This window comes from Myotis yumanensis, unplaced genomic scaffold (assembly GCF_028538775.1).
Source record: "Myotis yumanensis isolate MYYU_CA2020_CCGP unplaced genomic scaffold, mMyoYum1.0.hap1 SCAF_14, whole genome shotgun sequence".
Taxonomy (NCBI): domain Eukaryota; kingdom Metazoa; phylum Chordata; class Mammalia; order Chiroptera; family Vespertilionidae; genus Myotis; species Myotis yumanensis.
Window position 1 is genome coordinate 44,960,064 of NW_027223765.1, and position 20,352 is coordinate 44,980,415.

Genomic DNA, 20,352 nt, shown 5'->3' on the forward strand with positions numbered 1-20,352 from the left:
TATGTGTAGCCTCTCCGCGAGCCTTAGTGATGGTGACTGGTTCTACTATAAATTATTGAAACCAGTAGGGATTCCCCTCGTTTGACTTGAACTCATAATTTCAAGCTTTTTTCCCACCAAATTTTTTAAATGTATTTTTATTGATTTCAGAGAGGAAGGTGGAGGGAGAGAGAGCTAGAAACATCAATGATGAAAGAGAATCATTGATTGGCTGCCTCCTGCACACTCCCTACTGGGGATCAAGCCTGAAACCTGGGCATGTGCCTTTGACTGGAATCGAACCCAGGACCCTACATTCTGCAGGCCAATGCTCTATCCACTGAGCCAGACCAGCTAGGGCTCCCACCAAATGGTTACCACCCCTGATGCCAGTGAAAGGGTTACTTTATTTGACTTTCATTTCCCGGTTTCCTTGTCTCCCCAGTAATAGTGCTGATGAGTCGTAAAATGACTAAACAGTTCCCTCACCAAAGGAAGAAAGCTGATCGTTTGCATTTATCATTGATAATACACGGTGCTCTTACCAAGCTCAGATCGTCTCAATCCTTATTTCATCACTCAGGAACCCTTATGTTAAAGTAGTGTGCTTTATTTTTATTTTTTAAAAATATTTGTATTGTTTACGGAGCGGTAGGGAGAGGAAGAGATAGAAATATCAATGATGAGAGCATCATTGATTGGCTGCCTCCTGCAAGTCCCTCTCTGGGGACCGAGCCTGCATCCCAGGCATGTGCCCTGACTGGGAATTGAACAGTTGACCTCCTGGTTCATAGGTTGATGCTCAACTGCTGAGCCATGCCGGCCAGGCTAAAGTAGCATGTTTTAAATCACATGTGTAGCAAACCAAGGAACTTTTTAAAAACTTGTTTTTCCTGATTAGAAAAATAATATATGCTCATTGAGGATATCCTGAAAAATATAGAAAAATTAGCTAAGAGAATTTAAGCAACACATAATTTTTTCTCCAGAGACAACCACTGTTACCATTTGGTGTAATTCCCTCTTCCTGTCAAAGTTACCACAGAATTTTTTATCCTTTTTATTATATTTAACATTATAGCATAACACTTTTCCCCATATAATAAAAAATTCTTTTAAAACACCTTTTTAAAGTCTTGCATATTCTTCCACTAAATGGATAAACCATAAGTAACTTACAGTTTCTCTGTTGTTGATGCCCAGGTTATTTGAGGGGCAGGCTTTTTAATGAGCCCTCTTTGAAAGTGATGCAGAAGCTGGGACAGTAGAGGCTGGAGTGTGGCACTCCCTGTTAGGAGTCAGAGACTGATGAGATTGATTCCCATGTTCAAAGGTAATGGCTGCTTTTTGTTATTCCTCGGCGCTCCTCGTAGCTGCTGCTGTCTCCTGTGCTTGCTGATTAAAGCCGAGATGCATTCCCTGCAGACACCTTGTGTTTGCTGATTTCTTAGCAGAGACGTTACAGAGCTGGCCTTTGTGCCGGATGCTCTAAATACACGATCTCCTCTGACAGCCCCCACAACCCTGCTGGAAGGTATGATTTTGTAGATGAATAAACTGACGCTCAGAGAAGTGAGGTCACAAAAGCTACCACGTGCCAGTTACCATCAGGTCTCTGTAAATGGGAAGCTGGTGCCCTTTCCCCTGGGGACTTGGGAGATGGTATGGGGAGGGGGCACATTGTGGGTCATCGGCACACAGTGGCCAGCTGCTCCTTCAAGCTCCTGGGGGCCTGTCTTTGGGGCAGTGGCAAATGGGGGTGGGTAGGGAGGTGGCCCCAGGAGAGGTGCACTTCAGTCCTGGCAGGTACCGGGGCTGGTGCCAGGGTTGCAGGCTCGATCCCCAGTAGGGGTTGTGCAGGAGGCAGATCTAGCACTGGCACTAGGGAAGGGGAGGTGGCCACCTGAGCTGCCAGAGCCCACAGAAAAATCATTCTTTCCAACCAGATTGGAGTTTGTGTGTTTGACTGTCTTTTTTGGCAGTCACATAATGTGGTGAGTGGTTCACTGTGTCTGTTTCTACACTTTTAGGGTGTTGGCGCAAGGGATGGGAGGATTATTGAACTGGTGAAGATTACATTTCATTTTTAATTACTATTTAATTGCACCTCATATTGTTGAAGGTTTTTCTTTTATTGCTTGGTTGTAAGATGGAATACTGGGTCCCCATCTTACCAATTATGTAATTTGCTTTGGTGTCATTTAAAGGTCATTGTACTGTAGAATGCTACAGGAGCTGCTCTTGAAAGTGCTGTATCCATTCTGTAGTCATGTCTGAGGTCAGGAGAATTTGTGATGCTGCTTTGCAGTATTTCTCTCGCTGGAACATGGGCTGTCTTTGAAGTCGGTGTGGAGACTAGCCCCCCTCTGGCAGGGCAGGAGCCTGTCCCACAGAGAAGAGCATTGACTTCAAAAGGCCGGAAGAAGGGAGAGGACTGAGCCACGGGGGACAGGGCCCTGCATCGCCCTGCATGAATCAAAGCGTGCTTGTGCTGTGTTCCTTGTCCCTTCTGTGAGCACAGACTAGAAACTGGAGAATTTGTTTTGCATAAACTTAAAGCACACAGTTCTATGATCCCAACAGTTAGATTTCAAATGAAATTTATTTTAGTTGAAAAGGAGATGCACTTGGCTTCCCTCCCCTGCCACAATGTAGGTCAAGATAATGGTGATTCTTCAGATGCTTTTAATATCCTTAATGTTTTCGTTGGTTTTGGGGGGCAGGTTTTGCACATTATTGGACTGAACAGCAATTAAAGTTAAGCATAGGTACGTTTCAGCACTGAGAATCTGCAGATAAGACAATGATAAATACTGAATATTTAGCAGATCAAGGAGTAATCATGAATTCTAAGTGAGATATTAAGAACCGTAAGCAGCCAGGCAGGTGGCCAGTGAGCTGAGCACAAGTCCTGCAACTGAGAACTTCCTTAGAAACCTTGCTGTCCTTCAGGGTGAGGCTGCCCACTGCAGTTGTGCTGTGTGACTCTGTGGGTTTGAATATTGATTTAGTCTGAGGGCTCGGGCGATCACTGGAGGTTTTCTGGAGAGTGCTATTTGACCTGGATGGAGGCGCACATGGAAAGGGGCATTATGCTTTCTCGTTGCCAGAGGTGCAAGCCGTCCGTCAACAAATATTCATCAGTGAGTGTTTGTCATGCTTCTGTGATTGGCCTGACCTTGTGCTGGTTGCTATTTGGAATACAAAGAAATGTGTGATTCCAGCCCATGAAGAAATTAATCCAGTTGGAGAGATTCCCAAACATAGACAGACATGGGGCAAAAATAGCAGGAACATGATGAAAAGGTTGGACTGAGTCTTGAATAGGCAGAACAGCAAAGCAAGGGCATTCAGCGTGTTTAGATACAAAAAGTCTGACTGGGTAGAGGGTTTAAGTACAAAGAAAGAGCTAGGGTGGTCTAGTGGTAGAAAGGGTCAGGTGGTCGAAGCACATGGAAGCTAGGCCAGGGAGTGTGGGTTCTATCCTGCGGCCCGTGGGTCCCTGGAAGGCTCCTGAGCCTGAAGTAGCATATAGTGTGGGCTGCCCAGCAGGGTCACTTGTGCTCAGCGTTCTTCGCAGGGCTTTTGGAGGAGGAAGCAGGTTAGGGGTGAACCCAGAGGGGCGGGGTAGTTAGTGGGTGCTGGAAACAGAGCTGCCCTTCTGGCCCAGATCTAGCACTGGCACTCTCTAATCAAGGCCCCTGTCCTCTCACAGACTCATGTCCCAGCTGTAAATGAGGGCAGCGGCTCTTCCGGGCTCACCTACAGGGCCCTTGACAGATGGTGAGTGGTGTCTGTGGAAGCCACCACTACAGGGTCCTTGCGGGCTTGGGATAAGTACCCCCTGTGCCCAAGAAGACAGGAGAGTGAGTGCTCCTGAAGAGCGGGAGGTGGGGGCTGCAGGAGGCTGAGGGTGGGTGGGTTTGGCGGGTGCTGGTTCACTTGTTTCCTTCCTCTCTTGAGAATGCTTTTATTTTTGTAGTGTGAAGCTGCTTCCTATTCAGGAGGTTTTAGAACCATGATTCTCACCCCTGGCAGCACAGTAGACTCACCTGGGGAAGTTTTAAGTCCTACTAATGCCTGTGCCTCAGCCCAGGCAAGTTAAATCAGAATCTCAGACAGTAGGGTCTAAGTAGGTATCTTTTTAAAAAATTCTCTAGGTGCCCTGGCCGGGTTGCTCAGTGGGTTGGAGCATTGTCCGGTACAACAAAAGGTTGTGGTTTAATTCCCAGTTAGGGCACATACCTGGAGGCAACCAGTCGATGTTTCTCACATCGATGTTTTTCTCTCTCTCTCCCTCTCCTTTCCTCTCTCTCTAAAAAGCAATAAGCCCTAGAGGGCTTGGCTCAGTGGATAGAGCATCAGCCTGTGGACTGAAGGGTCCTGGGGTCGATTCCAGTCAAGGGCACATGCCCAGGTTGCAGGCTCGATCCCCAGTAGAGGGTGTGCAGGAGGCAGCCGATCCATGATTCTCTCTCATCATGAATGTTTCTATCTCTCTCTCCCTCTCCCTTCCTCTCTGAAATAAACAAAATTTATCTTTATATCTCTATATAGCAATAAAATAAAATAAAAATATTAAAAACTTTTTTTAAGTTCTCTTGGTGATTCTAGAATGCAGCTGAGTTGGGAGCCTGTGCTTTAGAGGTCGACACGTGGGAACACTGACAGGTTCTGTGTAACATCTCTCCGAAGAGCTTCCTCGTCTTTCTGTACTTTGAGTCTCAGGGTAAATCCAATCGCTGTGCCAAAAGGGAAGAGAGAAAATTATGTGGGTTAGAGAAGAATTACGTGGGTTAGGCTGACTTGAAGGTTTGCTTAAGTTTTGGCTTTAGTTCTTTTAACACATTTCTTTCAAAGTGGTCTGTGTTTGTAGCCTCACTAAAGTAATTTGGAGCCAGACAGATTCAAAATAAATTTTCTTCCGTGGTTTTCCTAAAATCTCACCAAACTGAGGCAGCGTTACATACAGCTACTGTGTAGTGAAATCTTAAATATCTTTTTTGGAAACTCAGGAGACACAAAATGCCAGTAAGGACGCTTACTTGGAAAATGGCTTATGTTGGGAGCATTAATCAATGGTGTGGCAATGACAGCTCTACCCCCAGGGTCTCAGGCTAAGAGTCCATAGGTCTACACCATTGGGGGTGAACCACCTGAATTCCACAGGCTAGAGGACCCCCATCTTCATGGGCACGGGGCTGCCAGCCATGACTGGCAGGTTGGATAGTCTTAGAGCCAGCAAGTTGGGTTCCAGTCCCCCGTCAGCTGCTTCCTAGCTGTGTGACCTTGGAGAGCTCACTTTCCCTTGCTGAGCTGAGAGAGCTGAGAGCGCCTGCCGTCTAGGGCGAGGCAGCAGTGAGAATTGAATGAGGACTATTGAGTAAGGAGTTTAGTAACATTCCTGGCACAGAATCAGTGCTCACTTTCCATGAATTCTTTTACTGAAGTCAGAAATCACATGGCCCTGGTGCCTTTCCAGTTTGAAGAACTCAGCACCAGACCACACTGACTTGCCCAAATGCCCACATGCTAGGGCTTGACAAGCAGCCACCCTGCCCCTCCAAGATAAGGGTGTGGTGTCCTGAGGAGGAGCAGGAAGAAGGCCCTTTGGGGAAGTGGCAACAGATGGCACCGTTTGGGGGCATAGGTCTGTGTGACTCAGGGCTGCCCTGCAGGGCTCTTTGCCCCCCTCCTATGCCTGATGGGCCTCCGTGTTCTGCACACACAGGCTCTGTTCCACAGCACAGGGTGGCGAAGCTGGGAGTGATTCACTGGAGGATTCTGGCTGCTGACTCCAGCTCCGGAGGTGGAGGCCAGGCTTCCAATGCAGGGTTTCTGCTGGTCTCCAGGGCACTCTTCTCTCTGTGTTAGTGAGAACTGCAGCCTGGTTGTAAGCTTTAGACAGCCATACTATGTTTTTCAGTTCATAGCATTGGAGATTTGAGGTGAAAGTGTGGTTTTTTTGGTTTTGGGTCAGGCTGGATGGTGGAATCAAACAAACTAAAATAATTTAAATGTTTTATAGTTAAGGAAGAACTTGCTCCACTGAAGTGGAATAAACTATTTCTGAACAACATCACCTTATCTTATTTCCTATTGTCTTTCTGTATCTGTAACCACATGGCAGATGGCATGGGGTGGAGGGTGGGGACTACTCTGAGACTCATTCTTTTTGCTGTTGTTGTTAATTCTCATCGGAGGATATTTCCCCATTGATTTTTAGAGAGAGTGGAAGGAGATGGGGGGAGGGGGAGGGGAGGGATGAGAGAGAGAGAGAGAGAGAGAGAGAGAGAAAGACATCGATGTGAGAGAGACACATTGGCTGAAACCGGTTTGGCTCAGTGGATAGAGCGTCGGCCTGCAGACTGAAGGGTCCCGGGTTCGATTCCGGTCAAGGGCATGTACCTGGGTTGCGGGCACATCCCCAGTGGGAAATGTGCAGGAGGCAGCTGATCGATGTTTCTCTCCCGTCGATGTTTCTAACTATCTATCTCTCTCCCTTCCTCTCTGTAAAAAATCAATAAAATATATTTAAAAAAAAAAAAAAAAAAAAGAGAGAGACACATTGATGGGGTGCCTCCTTCACACACCTTGACCTGGCCAGGATAGAACCTGAAATCCAGGTATGTGCCTTTGATCCAGAATTGAACTCAAGATCCCTTGGTGTGTGACTCTCTAACCACGAAGCCATGCTGCCAGGGCTGGAGCCTCATTCTTTTTTCTTTTTGTTAATTCTCACCCGAGGACACTTTTCTATTGATTTTTAGAGAGAGTGGAAGGAAGAGGGAGACACAGGGAGAGAGAAACATCAGTGTGAGAGAGACACATCAATTGGCTGCTTCCCACACACACCCTGACAGGGCCGGGGATTGAGCCTGCAACGGAAGTTCTTGCCCTTGACCCGAATCAGAGCTGGGACCCTTCAGGGCTGACGCTCTATCCACTGAGCTAAACTGGCCAGGGTGGAGCCTCATTCATAAGGTGTCTTTACAGGAGAACACAGTGGGTGGTGCTTTGAGGCGCTGGTAACTGGGTGTACCTTCTAAGTGGATGTGCACATGTTACAAATGCTTTTGTGTACACTCAGTTACCAGCGCCTCAAAGCACCACCCACTGTGGGCTGTGGCCAAGGGCAGAGGGTAATAGAAGTGACCCCCTCCAGCACCCCGCATCCCATGGACCAGGATGACCCGGGTACTCAATGCTCCTGAACTCGAGTCTCTCCACCTCTGCACTGTTGACATTTGGGCCAGAAGTCCTCTGCTGTAGGGGCTGTCCTATGCTTTGTAGATATTAGCAGCATTCCTGGTCTCTGTCGATAGATGCCAGTAGCAACCCCCTCCCCTTCCCTGTGACAATCAGAGATGTCTCCAAACACTGCCCGTTGTCCTCGGGGGGCACAGTCATCCTTTTTGGAGAACACTGGCCTAAACAGAGAGTGTGTTGGCAGGAACATTAGTTAATGTGTCATTTTGGGATATTACAGTCCGACATCAGCACCCAGCCGGGCCCGATCTTGTAGCTACTGCTTCCCTTCGGCAAAGGCTTTTCCCAAACATTATCGTGTGCCATTTTATAGCCAAGTTTAAAAGAAAAATCTAAACTATGTGTCTACCAGGTACACACGGAGCAATGGTCGACTAGACCTTTCTTGTTTGGAGTTAATCCCCAGCATGAGCCAAGCACAGGGATTGGAACATGATAGGTGCTGGTTGATGTTTGCAATGGCAGTAACATCTTTGTAAAACACAGGTCCAAACTTTAAACTTCCTCTCTGGTAAATTATAGTGAAGCAATGGATGCTCCAAATGATTTTTGAGAATTAACATTTCCCCCCAACTGTAGACATCAGAAAAACGTGTCTATGGGATCAGTCCGTTAGCTTTGAAATTTTCTCAGAACTGTCTTACTGGCAAATTTTCTGGGCTTTTACATTCTGATAGTAGAGCTGAAACTAGCACATATAATTGAGTAATTCTAAGCTTTCATATATAGATAGATAGATAGATAGATAGATAATAGATAGATAGATAGATAGTAGATAAATAGATAGATAGACAGACACAATAGTGCATCGAAAGTCTGGGGAAGGGGCGGGATCCAGGTGGAGGGGGCCAATGGGGGGGAAAAAGAGAACATCTGTAATACTTTCAACAATAAAGATAAATTAAAACAAACAAAAAATAAAAAGTCACAGAGGTAGAAGAAATGGGCTCAGGAAACAAGTTACAGAGGCAGAAAAGGGCCCTGGAGCTTAGGAGAAAGAGATGCGAGGAAAACGTGCCTGGGAAAGGGGTAGGGAAGGTCAGAAGCGCCCCATGGAGAGAGCCACACTGAGTCCTCCATCTTGAGGGTGTTTATCTGAGGTCTCATGGGAGGATCCAATAGAATAGTCATCAGTTTTCCAGGTGTGTCCTTTCAGGGTCATGGTCTCCACTGATGGGTCGGAACCAGGACAGGGGGGTCATTATTCAGTGTAGCTGGACCTGAGGTCAGCCATGGTGTCGCTTCTCTGGTTTGTTGGTTTTCTGGGCCTGGAACGGGAAACACAACTGAGGCCTAGATGTATATGATGTGGGTTAGAATCACATTGTCCTGGGGGCTCCAGCCCTCTTGTTTATTCCCCTCTAAGGGGGTCTAACCCACATAATGAGCAACTTGCCAGGGGAGGTCCGGACTGCATCACCAGCAATATCCTAGGGGAGGAAAGGTTACCCTGGGGGTGAGGTCCTTGTTTTCCGGGTTTTACCCATTGCTAGGCACCTGGGGCTTTCTGCTCTGGTGACCTTCAATCCTGGCCCATCATCCTTGCTCTGCTTATGTCTGTCTAACTGCCTACCATACCTTCATCATAAACTCCCGTGTATATAAGCATAAGACTGGACTAGGTCTGTGTTTCTTGCTTACTTAAGAATTACCAGGGGAGGCTCTTAAAACTTCTAATTCTTAGGTTTTAACCTAGAGATTCTGATTCAGCGAGTCTTATGCAAGGCCTGGGAATGCGTATTTTTAACACTCTCTCCTCTCCCTGCTCCCCAGGGACAGGAGATTTTAATGATCAGATAGGTTTTGGAGGGGTCACCAGATATGATCTCTTTGGAAAATGCCATCACTACGTATCTATTCCACCTTTTTACTTGCTTTCTTTAAATATATATATATATATATATATATATATATATATATATATATATATATATTATATATATAATTTCAGAGAGGATGGAGAGGGAGAGAGAGATAGAAACATCAATGAGAGAGAATCATCCATTGGCTGCCTCCTGCACACCTCCTACTGGGGATTGAGCCCGAAACCTGGGCATGTGCCCTAATGGGAATTGAACCAGCGATCTCTTGGTTCCTGGGTCAGCGCTCAACCGCTGAGCCATATCAGCCGGGCTTTACTTGCTTTCTTAATCATGGACTTTTCTAACTGACTGTGCATATAAAATGCGAAATTCCAACACTAAAAATCATGGCTCTTAGTCTTCTGACTGCTTTCACATCTATTTTTGAATACGTAAGATTAAACTTTTTGAGATAGTTGTGGATTCACGTGCAGTTGTAAGAAACAATTCAGAGAAATCCCATATATCTATTACCCAATTACTTTCAATGGTTTATCTTATGAAACTGGAGTTGTAAGATAATATCACAACCAGGACATTAACATCAGTACAGTCAAGATACAGACCATTTCCATTCTTGGGGAGGAAAAATGTTTCTGTACCCTCTAAGGTTCTTTTGGCTGGCCTAATAATCAAATTGACATAAGACAGATTAGCAGGAGAAAATTCTAAGTTTAATAACTCTACTTCCTGGGATGCCAGGAATATGGAGTAATTTGCCAAAATGACAGAAGCCATCACCTTAAATAACACCTTCAGCTAAAGACAAAAGAAGATCTTGAGGGTGGGAGTAAATTGTGGAGGATTATAGGAAAAGCTCAGTATACAAGGGTAAGATTGTGGTAGATTGAAGCCCATGCCCTCTCCATTGATAGTGAAGGCGGGCTGTACAGTGGGGGAAACACCTTTACTATTGTGCGTATGCTTTACAGAGGGTAACTTCTACTTGGCTTTTCAGAGCTTCTGTCTTGTCTTCTGGTTCTTAAAATTAACCAGTCTAAAATAACCAACATCCCAAAAGAGGCATATGGTAGGGTGGCAAACTCTCTCTCCCTCATCATCCATCCAAGCATCCCTGTGTCTTAGTCTGTTCAGGCTGCTATAACAGTACCATAAACTGGCTGGCTTATGCACAATGGAAATTTATTTATCACAGTCTGGATGCTGGAAGTCCAAGGTCAAGGTCCCAGCATAATCACCTTGTAGTGAGGGTCCTTTTCCTGGTTCACAGCTGGCAGCTTCTCAAAGTGTCCTCACGGTGGAAGGGGCAAGGGGTCCCTCTGGAGCCTCTTTGGTAAGGCACTAATGCCACTATGAGGATTTCACTCTCATGACCTCCTGAAGGCCCCACCTCCTAATACCATCATATTTGGCAGTTAGTGTTTCAACATATAAAATCTGAGGGACATAAACATTCAAACCATAGCACCTCACTTTGCCCTTCTATTACCTAAAGGAGTCCATTTGCCTGCGTGCATCAAAGCCCAATACGACACAAACAGGAGTTTGCCGCAGAGAAAGTCAGGGTTTATTTTTAGGAAGTGGCCCACACCCAGAGTTACAGGTGAGCTAATGCCCAAAGATGGCTCCTGATGGCTCCCAGGGGATAAATTATATAGGGGAGAAATCATTAATCCTGGTGACTAAGGGAGTGAGGGTCGTGGTCTCTACTGATTGGTGGGTGTCAGGGTAGGAGTTCAGGGGTTCCTTGGTCAGTGCATCTGGTCCTGATGTCAGCCAAGGTGTCACGTCATCTGATTTCGCTCTATTTTCTTGGATCTGGAGCTGAAACACAACTGAGGCCTAGATGTGATAGGGAGCTTGACTGAAACTCTGTCTCTGGGGTCAACAGACACGTGACATTGTTCCTAAGATTATTGATGCTGATCAGAACCTCATTGTCCTGAGGGCTTAATGATTAAGGGAGTGGACATGCGTGGGAGAAGAAGGCAGGTGAGTCAGGATGCTGGATGGGGCCAATTTGAATCAAAAGGAAAGAAAGAAGAAAAGGTCATATTAAAGAAATGAAGCTTCTCTTATGGTTACACTTCTATAGCCACACTCATGTCCCTCCCACATGTAACCTACTACTCCATTGCCTTAACTCTTGGAAACCACTGAGCTGTTCTCCATATTTATAATTTTGTCATTTCATGAATATTATATAAATGAAATCATATACAGATGCATCTCAACTTATGATGAGGTTACATCCTGATAAACCCATCTGAAGTTGAAAATATCGGAAGTCAAAAATGCCTCTAATACATGTAACCTCATAGCTTCGCCTAGCCTACCTTAAACATGCTCAAACACGATATTCAAAAACCGCTGGCAACGCAGTACACTATAGAGTATCTGATTTACCCTGTGATCCTGGGGCGGACTGGGAGCTCACTACCGCCGACCAGCATCATGAGAAAGTATCACATGCATATTGCTAGCCCAGATAAAGATAAAAATTTATAGTTTGAAGTAGGGTTTCTACTGAGTGCTTATCACTTTTACACCATTGTAAAGTAGTAAGAAAAATCATAAATTTGAGACCACCTGTAGCTTATAATCTTTTGGAATTGGCTTTTTTCACTCAGCATAATTCTCTGGAGATTCATCAAGATGTTGCACATATTGATAGTTTATTTCTTTTTGTTGCTGAGTAGTATTCCATGCTTTGGATGCAGCAGGGTTTAACCATGCACCTGTTAAAGGACATCCGGTTTGTTTCTATTTTTGGGCTCTTAAAATAAAGCTGCTACGAACATTTCGTGTACAAGTTTTTGTATGAATGTAAATTTTCGTTTCGCTGGGCTAAATGCCGGGGAATGCAATTGTTGTGTTGTATGATAGTTGCATGTTTAATTTTTTAGGAAACTGCCAAACTATGTTCAGAGTGGCTGTACTATTTTACATTCGCATAGACAGTGTATGAGTGATCCAGTTTCTCTATGTCCTAGCCAGCATTTGGTATTATTTTTTGTTTCAGCCATTCTGATAGGTGTAAAGTGATATCTCATTGTGGTCTTAATTTGCATTTGTTTGACAACTAATAATCTTTAACATATTTTCATGTGTTTATTTGCCCTCTGTATATCCTCTGGAAAATAATGTATATTCTGTTGTTGGATGGCGTCTTCTAAAATGCTAAGTCAGCTGTCGGTTGATGGTATTGTTGAGTTCCTCTGTATTTTTACTAGTCTTTTGTTTAGTTGTTCTATCAATTGACGAGAGGGGGTGTTGACATCTGCAACTATAATCGTGGATTTGTCAGTTTCTTCTTTCATTTCTCTTAGTTTTTGCTTCACATATTTTGCATCTCTGGTGTTTGGTGCATACACATTTAAAATTGCCATGTCTTGCTGGTAGATTACCCTTTTATCTTTACATAATGTCCCTCTCTGTCTCTAGTAATTTTCTTTGAAGTCTATCTGATATTTTCACTTATTTTTGATCTTCTGATTTGGATGTCTTATAAATGAGGCTCTTTTTTTTTTTAGGAGTATATCATTCGGGTTCAAAGAGGAATTTCTGTAGAAAACAGCTGGCAGGTAAGCATTTGTGTGTGTGTGTGTGTGTCATTAGAAAAGTGTTTTAAACTTTTCAACAAAATTCTGACTGTGGCATCTAAAAATCTGGAAAAATGGAAACACGCATAAATATAAATCATATTTCTTTTAGATATAAATTTTTAGCTTAAAAAATCTTTGTTATTGAAAGTATTACATATGTCCCCCTTTCCCCCCAGTGACTCCCTCCAGCCCGCCCCTGGATCTTTAGCTTTTAGACGTATATTATAAAAGGCTTTTCTATTGCCAATTATTTGGTTTAGTTTGTATATGATATTACCATGGAGAGTGTCTAGGACTTTGTTCTCTGGCTAGACCCAAAGTAGGATAGGCAAGTTACTTGTTTTGTTCCTAGTAGTTAAAACCTCATCCTGCAGCCTTGGTTTGGGTGGGGAAGTTAGGGTTCAGTCCACCAGGTGGGCAGGTGAGACAGTGCCCTAGACATTATACAGTTTGGACACTGCATTTCATGGACTCCGAGTTCACTCATGGGCAATTTCTAGTGCTGGTTCCCTCATGGTGTGCTCTGTTTTCCTCAGTGGTGGCCTCAGAGAGAGAACTTCCTGCGTAGATCTAGAGGTCTTTCCAGTTGACTTGCAGAGGGTGGCTCAATTCTGTGTGGAGGCCATTTCTTCCCATCTCCCATCTTACCTTGTCCTTCACAGCCCAGCTTGACTCTTACCTCTGTTAAAGAACACAATTCAACAGAGTAAATTCGAAGTCCTCATTGGCTTTATTAAGTGGTTTGTGAACTGGGCAGCATCCCATCTAGTAACCGGAGAGGTGCTCCGATGAGATGTACAAAATAGGAGGTTCTTATAGGCACAAGGTGGCCGGGACTAAGTTAAAAGAATGGATTATTTCAGGCAAGGACACCTTTTCTTAGGGAAGGCTGGGTCTTATCAGGCGGATTACCTCACCAGTGTCGATCAGGCAATTTCAGACTGAGTGATTTAAAATTCCACTCCTGGGCCCTGGCTCAGTTGGTTGTGTTGTCCCATACGCCAAGGTCACGGGTTTGATTCCCTAGACCTACTGAATTAAATTCTGGGTGGTAGGGTCCTAGGTGACCTCCAGGTAATTCTTCTGCACGTTAACATTTGAGAACCATCAGTAATGGTTGAAGTCAAACTATTCAACAGTGAAATAATTTCTTTCCCAGAGCCTGAGAGCTAGTAGAATTTGGTGATGGCCTAATCCAGAAATTTTCAACTGGTGTGCCACAAGAATTTTTAAAACATGCTATACCTGACTATTTAGTCAGGGGCACTAACTTATTTTTATTTTATTGATTTTATATATTTTTTATTTTTTTAGTGGCACTGATTCTGACAACAGTCAATACAGCAATAGCCATCTGGTGTGAATGAATCAATATTACACCTTTTTTTTTTTGTCAGATCGGCAAAATATATATTTTTTGATGTGCCTCAGAAATTTAGTAATTAGTTTATGTGTGCCATGAGATGAGAAAAGAACATCACTGGCCTAATCAATGGCATCGGCATAACTAAGAAAGAAGGTATAGACAATGGAAGCTGGACTGTCTGCCCACAGGGGACTGGGAACCTGGGAGAGGTGTGGGCTGTGGACTCACTGCCCGCAGGTCTGGACCAGTCTCCAGCGTGGTGGGATCTTAATTGGGGGGCGTTTTATCCAGTCAAAGATGAAATGGCTTCAAAACTGTCTACCTCCTTAATTTTGATTTTATGTTCAGTAAAACTTTTTCTTTTTTTGGTAAATCATTAAGTCATCTTTCTAGGTGCCTGGTTAATAAGAAAGATATTTAAATGGTGATTTGCGCCCTGACCAGTTTGGCTCAGTGGATAGAGTGCCAGCCTGCGGACTGAGGGGTCCCAGGTTCGATTCCAGTCAAGGGCATGTACCTTGTTGAGGGCACATCCCCAGTGGGGGGTGTGCAGAAGGCAGCTGATCGATGTTTCTCTCTCATCGGTGTTTCTAACTCTCTATCCTTCTCCCTTCCACTCTGTAAAAAATCAATAAAATATATTTTAAAAAATAAAAAATAAAATAAAAAATAAATGGTGATTTGCCCTGAAAAGATACATCCTTGCTGTCTCTTACCTGTTGGCGTCTTATGAGTTTGGCTGGCAGTATCCCATGGCCAGCCGGCTCGGGCACACTGCTAGGCCTGTTTTCTGGGCCTGTAAGTTAAGCACGTTAAGGACCTTAGTGCCAGTGCCCAGATTCTAGAATGCCAATAAACACTAAATAAGAAAATGAAAAGAGATGGTCTTTGCTGAATTAAAACACCACTGTCTTGTCTCTTACAGATTATTAGGAGATACAGTGATTTTGATTTGCTGAACAACAGCTTGCAGGTAAGTCTTTTAAAACACTAACGACACACATTGCTTTCTTGAGATGTCTTAGAAACCAGTTGGAAATGGCAATATCGGGAACAAGAAATGAGCAGGTTTCCCTGGCCAGTGGAACAGATGTTGTGTGGCTTTAAAAATGGACTTTTGGGAACAAACGTGATTTACAATAGCGACCCTGTGACTGACTGCGTACCTTTGGGCCGCACTGCACCCTTTACCACAGCGATGGGATATGAGTTAACCTCCTTTTCTCAGGGCTGGGAGCATTAAATGGATTGCTAGAGTTGTTCTCTTAGAGATGGAGCTGGAACTCCCTCAGATGCTTTCTCTATACCAGGCTGCATAGTCAGCATTGCAGGTCAACGCTGAGTACTAACTAGAGACTTTTTCGGTGTAACTTTTACTCTTAAATACATAGTTCTAAATCCCTTTGATGTCAGTGTCCCTAACTTGGTGGCCATAATGGAAAGAGAGATGAGCTGCAAAGGCTTTGGAAACACAGTCAGTGCTGGTCCTGGAGGGGCTTTAGCACTAAGGGAAATAGTGGCAGTTCCACCATGTCTTCTCCTGGCAGATTGGTCTTCACGTGCCGTGGGTTACTGAACACCATTGGGCTGTGTCATAGCTCAGATTGGACTGGTTACACAAAACCCTTTAAACCTGAGCCAGGGCGCTTGGCTTCTTACCAGCTCAGCTGGGAGGTGAAGGACTGCTCCCTTCTTTGGTGAGCTAGCCATTGTCACTTAGTCGGAGTGACCTCTGGTCCTGTCCAGAAAGGACAGGACTGCTGGCTGGGAGGGAGCATAATGCTTCCTTTCCATCCAAAGGCCATGTTGAAGCACGTGCTGCGTCCACACTGTGAGATTATTTACAACACCGCTGAAGGTATGACTGACTTATTTGCCTTGCAGTAGGGTGGGCCTGAGTATCTGCAAGCCTTTATGTAATTGCCATATGGCCATGCACTTGACACATGTTGTCTTTTTAAATTTTAATTATAGTATGACCAATTTAAATCTCCAAATAGGATATTGGCAGAGATTGAATTCTCCTCGTAGATGGGCTTAGTTGGTTTCCTGTATGGATTTTAATAGCATATTATTTGCTGTAAGACAAAAAGCTGGGCCTGGAATGACACTGTAGGTAAGGCACCAACCAATGTGCAGTTCATTCCAGCGTGGATTGTCTCCCAACCCTTCTAGACAGCCCCACGGTGGGGCGAGCATTTGAGGGTTAACATTGAGCCTACTGTGTGTCTTTACCTTTATGAGCAAGTTTTAAGGAAGGGGGAGTCATCTTTGTACAGTATTATCCAGCCAGGGCTGAGTAAGAATTGTGGGAGAAATATTTCTCAAATTGAAATTGCCCAGGCCCAGCCCCTAAGAATGGGGGTGGGGAAGAGGGTTTTATCTCCTCTTTGGAGATATAAGGTTGAATATCTGTGACTATTTAATTATGGCCTTTTTAATATAATAGAGCTTTATTTTTTGCTTCAGTGTAAGTTTCCCTTTTAAAATGGATACTTTCTACGTGCATCTTATTTTAAATGCAAATATTCATGTGTATTGATGTTGGCTTGTGTTGGGCAGGATATGGCCAGACAGCATTTCAAGTGGGAGGTTTTTCTGGATCCAAGTAAACAAACAGAAGAAAGTACATACAGCTTTTTGGCAACAAAATACTTTCAAAACAGCCTCTATAAAACAGACCCAGAGTATTCCAAAACCACAGACTAAAACTGTGACCATGATTTTCAGTGTCTGATTACCCTTCTGACAGATAATGAGTTCCTGCTGAAGAGAGAGAAATATAATATACACAGAGTTGTCTTGAGTTCAATAGGAAAAATGCCTGAGTGAAAAGAAACGCAGGATGTAAAATTACACATGCAGAAGAATTTAATTACATGAAATGTTTAGAAAAAAGATTAGAAGGACATATGCCAAAATGTTAACCATGGTGAACCCAGGTGGTAGGATTATGGGTTATGTGTTTTTTTCTGGTTCTTTATACTGTTCTGTACTTTCAAAGTTCTCTATAAACAAGCACATGTAACCAAAAAAACCCCACAAAACAAAACAAAAACAGAAAAAAGCTGCACTTCCCCACTTTATATAGTGAGCATATTTGTGGTAATAGTGAAGAAAAAGCACCACCATATTTTAAAGTCAATATCAAGTTAGTGATCATCTAGGGCAGCAGTTTTCAACTGGTGGGCCACAAGAATTTTTTTAAAATATATTTTTATTTATTTCAGAGAGGAAGGGAGAAGGAGAGGGAAAGAGAGAGATAGAGAGAAACATTGATGTGAGAGAGAAACATCCATCAGTTGCCTCCTGCATGCAACCTGACCGGGGATCGAACCCACAACCTGGGCATGTGCCCTGACTGGGAATCACACCAGCAACCTTTTGGTGTATGGACGATGCTCAACCAACTGAGCCACACTAGCCAGGGCTCCGCAAGAATTTTTAAAACATGCAATACCTGACTGTTTAGTCAAGGGCACTGACCTCTTTCCCTTTGTCAAATTAAAAAATGACAATAGCCAACACAATAATAGCTATCCGATGTGAATGAATCAAAATTATACCTATTATTTTTTGGCAGATCAGCAAAAAATACGTTTTTTTGTTGTGCTGCAGAATTTTTGTAATTAGTTTGTGTGCCATGAGATGGAAAAGGTGGAAAATTGCTTATCTAGGAAGACAGCATACCAGAAGGAACAGGAATAAAGCAGGAGTTAAAATGACAGGAACTGGGTAGGGAACCCTCAGCCGTGGGAAGGGACCCAGGCTCTGTCCTCTACCACCTCAGGTTACTCTCCTCTCTTGGTCCTCACTGCCCCCTCTGAACTGGAAGGTTGAAACAGGTGACTTCTCAGGTCTGTTGTAGCACAAAAGGTTTGTTATTTGAATTTTACTGCCCATTGCTCACATAGGAGAGACTCCCCTTTGTACACTAAGGGGAAATTGGGACAAACTAAGGCGCTGTTGAGAGTGTAGCAATTCCTAGAATATTCATGGGGATATGCTTGAAGGCATTGTGTAGATTTTTAAGATCTGATACCGGAAGTGAGAGATTAACATTCAGAGTTTGAAGGTTTTCCCTCCAGACAAAAGCTAGTTTTCTTGAAACTGTAATATAGTTTATCATATAATTTAGAGGCTTCTCCTAGCCCAGCATGGGACAGATTCTGGGTTTTAGACCCCATTTTGGCGATCATCTCCCATGAGCATTGTCACTCTGCAGGTGCTATGAATGGAAATTTGCGGGACTTCCTTGCTGCCTTTCTTGTTCCCTTTCCCTTATACAAGGAACTCAAGAAGGAATCCACAGGGCACGTTAAAGAGGAAAGCTATGGAAAATGGGATGATGGGGGGTCAGGGCTTTGAGCCACCAATGTGGAGGTTTCTAGGAAATTGCTGGCTTAGTGATTTTGTCACCAATGTTAGTGTCTCTCTCCCTCCCTTCTAGTTAGTCAGTGGTGTCCTAAACTTTATATGCTGAGATTGGAAAGCATTTTAGAAATTCTAGGAGAAAACTGAAAGAGAAATTAAGTCTCTTAAATGCTAATCTTTTTTAAAAGACACGATTTAAAGATAACACACACATTGCATTGTTTTAGTACTTTTAGGAATATTTATTGTGAGATCTTCCACTGGGGCAGGAAAACACCTCCAGTATGTCCAGCAGACTGACATAGCAGGACACTGTGATCGCAGCTGCTGGCAAAGGACTCTGTTTCCCGATGATTTAGAAGAGCTGATGGTTTGCTGGGCAGATCAATACATTTTCCTAAAGTGAAATGAAGCTTGAAAAAATAGATTGGTTGAAGCTTGGAGGCCACAAAGTTTGAAATAGATACAGTATCAAATTCATTCTCACATCCCCACCATGAATGAGAAATAACCCTACTGAGGTTTGAATCGGATATGAGGTGTCTCTCCATTCTGAGATGTGGGATTCTCCTGGGTACACTGTTGGTCAGGTACCCAGTGCAGGCAAATGTGCTGATACCTGTTAATGGCATTTAAAAAAAGTCCTTCTGTGTATATGATCAGCTTGATAAGCAAAAAGGGTTTCCTTTTCCTTTTTTTAATTGAAAAAAAGTAATAGTTGAGCAATGTAATAATTTCATAGTATAGAAATAAAAATTAATTGACCAACCCACTCCCAGTGGTAGCCATTCTCAAGCAGGTGGTATGAGTCATTTTAGACATTTATTGAGCATATATATCGATATCCTGAGTGAGTATGCGCGCGCACACACACACACACCAGATTATATTCTGCAACTTAATTTATTGAGAGTCTTTTTTAAAAATATATTTTATTGATTTTTTACAGAGAGGAAGGGAGAGGGATAGAGAGCTAGAAACATCAGTGAGAGAGAAACACCGATCAGCTGCCTCCTGCACACCCCTACTGGGAATGTGCCCGCAACCAAGGTACATGCCCTTGACCGGAATCGAACCCGGGACCCTTCAGTCCACAGGCCGACTCTCTATCCACTGAGCCAAACCGGTTAGGGCTATTGAGAGTCTTAAAAAGAAAGAAATCAGTTGTGTTTTCAGTAATGTATTACCTTTGATTACCCTTCATTACTTAATGCTCCTGAAAACATAATAAAGTAACTGGCTTAGATGAATACCTGCTGAGTGATGTGCTTTCTTCATTAGTGTGATTTTTATTCAGCTACTAAAGAAACTGCTCTTTGGTAAAGCCTCATTGTGTGAATAAGGAAAACAACCTGCAGTGTGTGTCTTACCTGTAGTGAATTATGCCACAGTACAAAATTCACTCCAAATGTGCCCTGCCGTACTTTCTTAGTTGGAGAAATAGGCAATTTGGAATTGTCAGGCAACCTTTTCATCTTGTCCAATATCAAGTTCAAGGTCTTCATTGTTATTTGAAAAATACAGAGTGGCACAGGCTAAGTTAGGTTTGCCCACATGGGTGGTTTAGATTACAGCCTTGTCTGAATTCAGGACAGCCTTCTCTTTAGACCTTCCCCTCAGTCAGTACACATGCCACTGGCACTGCCCTAATGTAGGCACAAGTGTAGAATAGCACTACTCTTTAAAAGTGATTTTACTCAATCAATTAAGATATTAATCTGACGCTTTGTTTTTTAAGTTTGAAAAATAGACTTTAAAGTTTTAAGTGATCTGGAAAATGATAGTATGTTGAGCACCTGTATTTATTTTTCTCCTCTCCCAAAGCCACCCTTAAACAGTAAATTGTTTGATACACACACACACACACACGCACACACACACCTCAAGGACAAATAGGAGAGGAGAAAACTACAACAAAACATTTGAAACTGAAAAT

At 43.5% G+C, this 20,352-nt stretch overlaps 1 protein-coding gene across 5 annotated transcripts in view; it reads left to right on the forward strand.

The window, feature by feature from the left end:
• The window catches only part of PXK (PX domain containing serine/threonine kinase like), a 75,070-nt gene that overhangs the window by 12,447 nt on the left and 42,271 nt on the right, over positions 1–20,352 (forward strand). For all 5 annotated transcript variants that reach the window (XM_070390879.1, XM_070390876.1, XM_070390880.1 and 2 more), the window contains exons 2-3: positions 12,605–12,655; positions 14,968–15,015. In XM_070390879.1, coding sequence (XP_070246980.1) covers positions 12,605–12,655; positions 14,968–15,015 — 99 coding nt within the window. The remainder of the gene's footprint in view (positions 1–12,604; positions 12,656–14,967; positions 15,016–20,352) is intronic.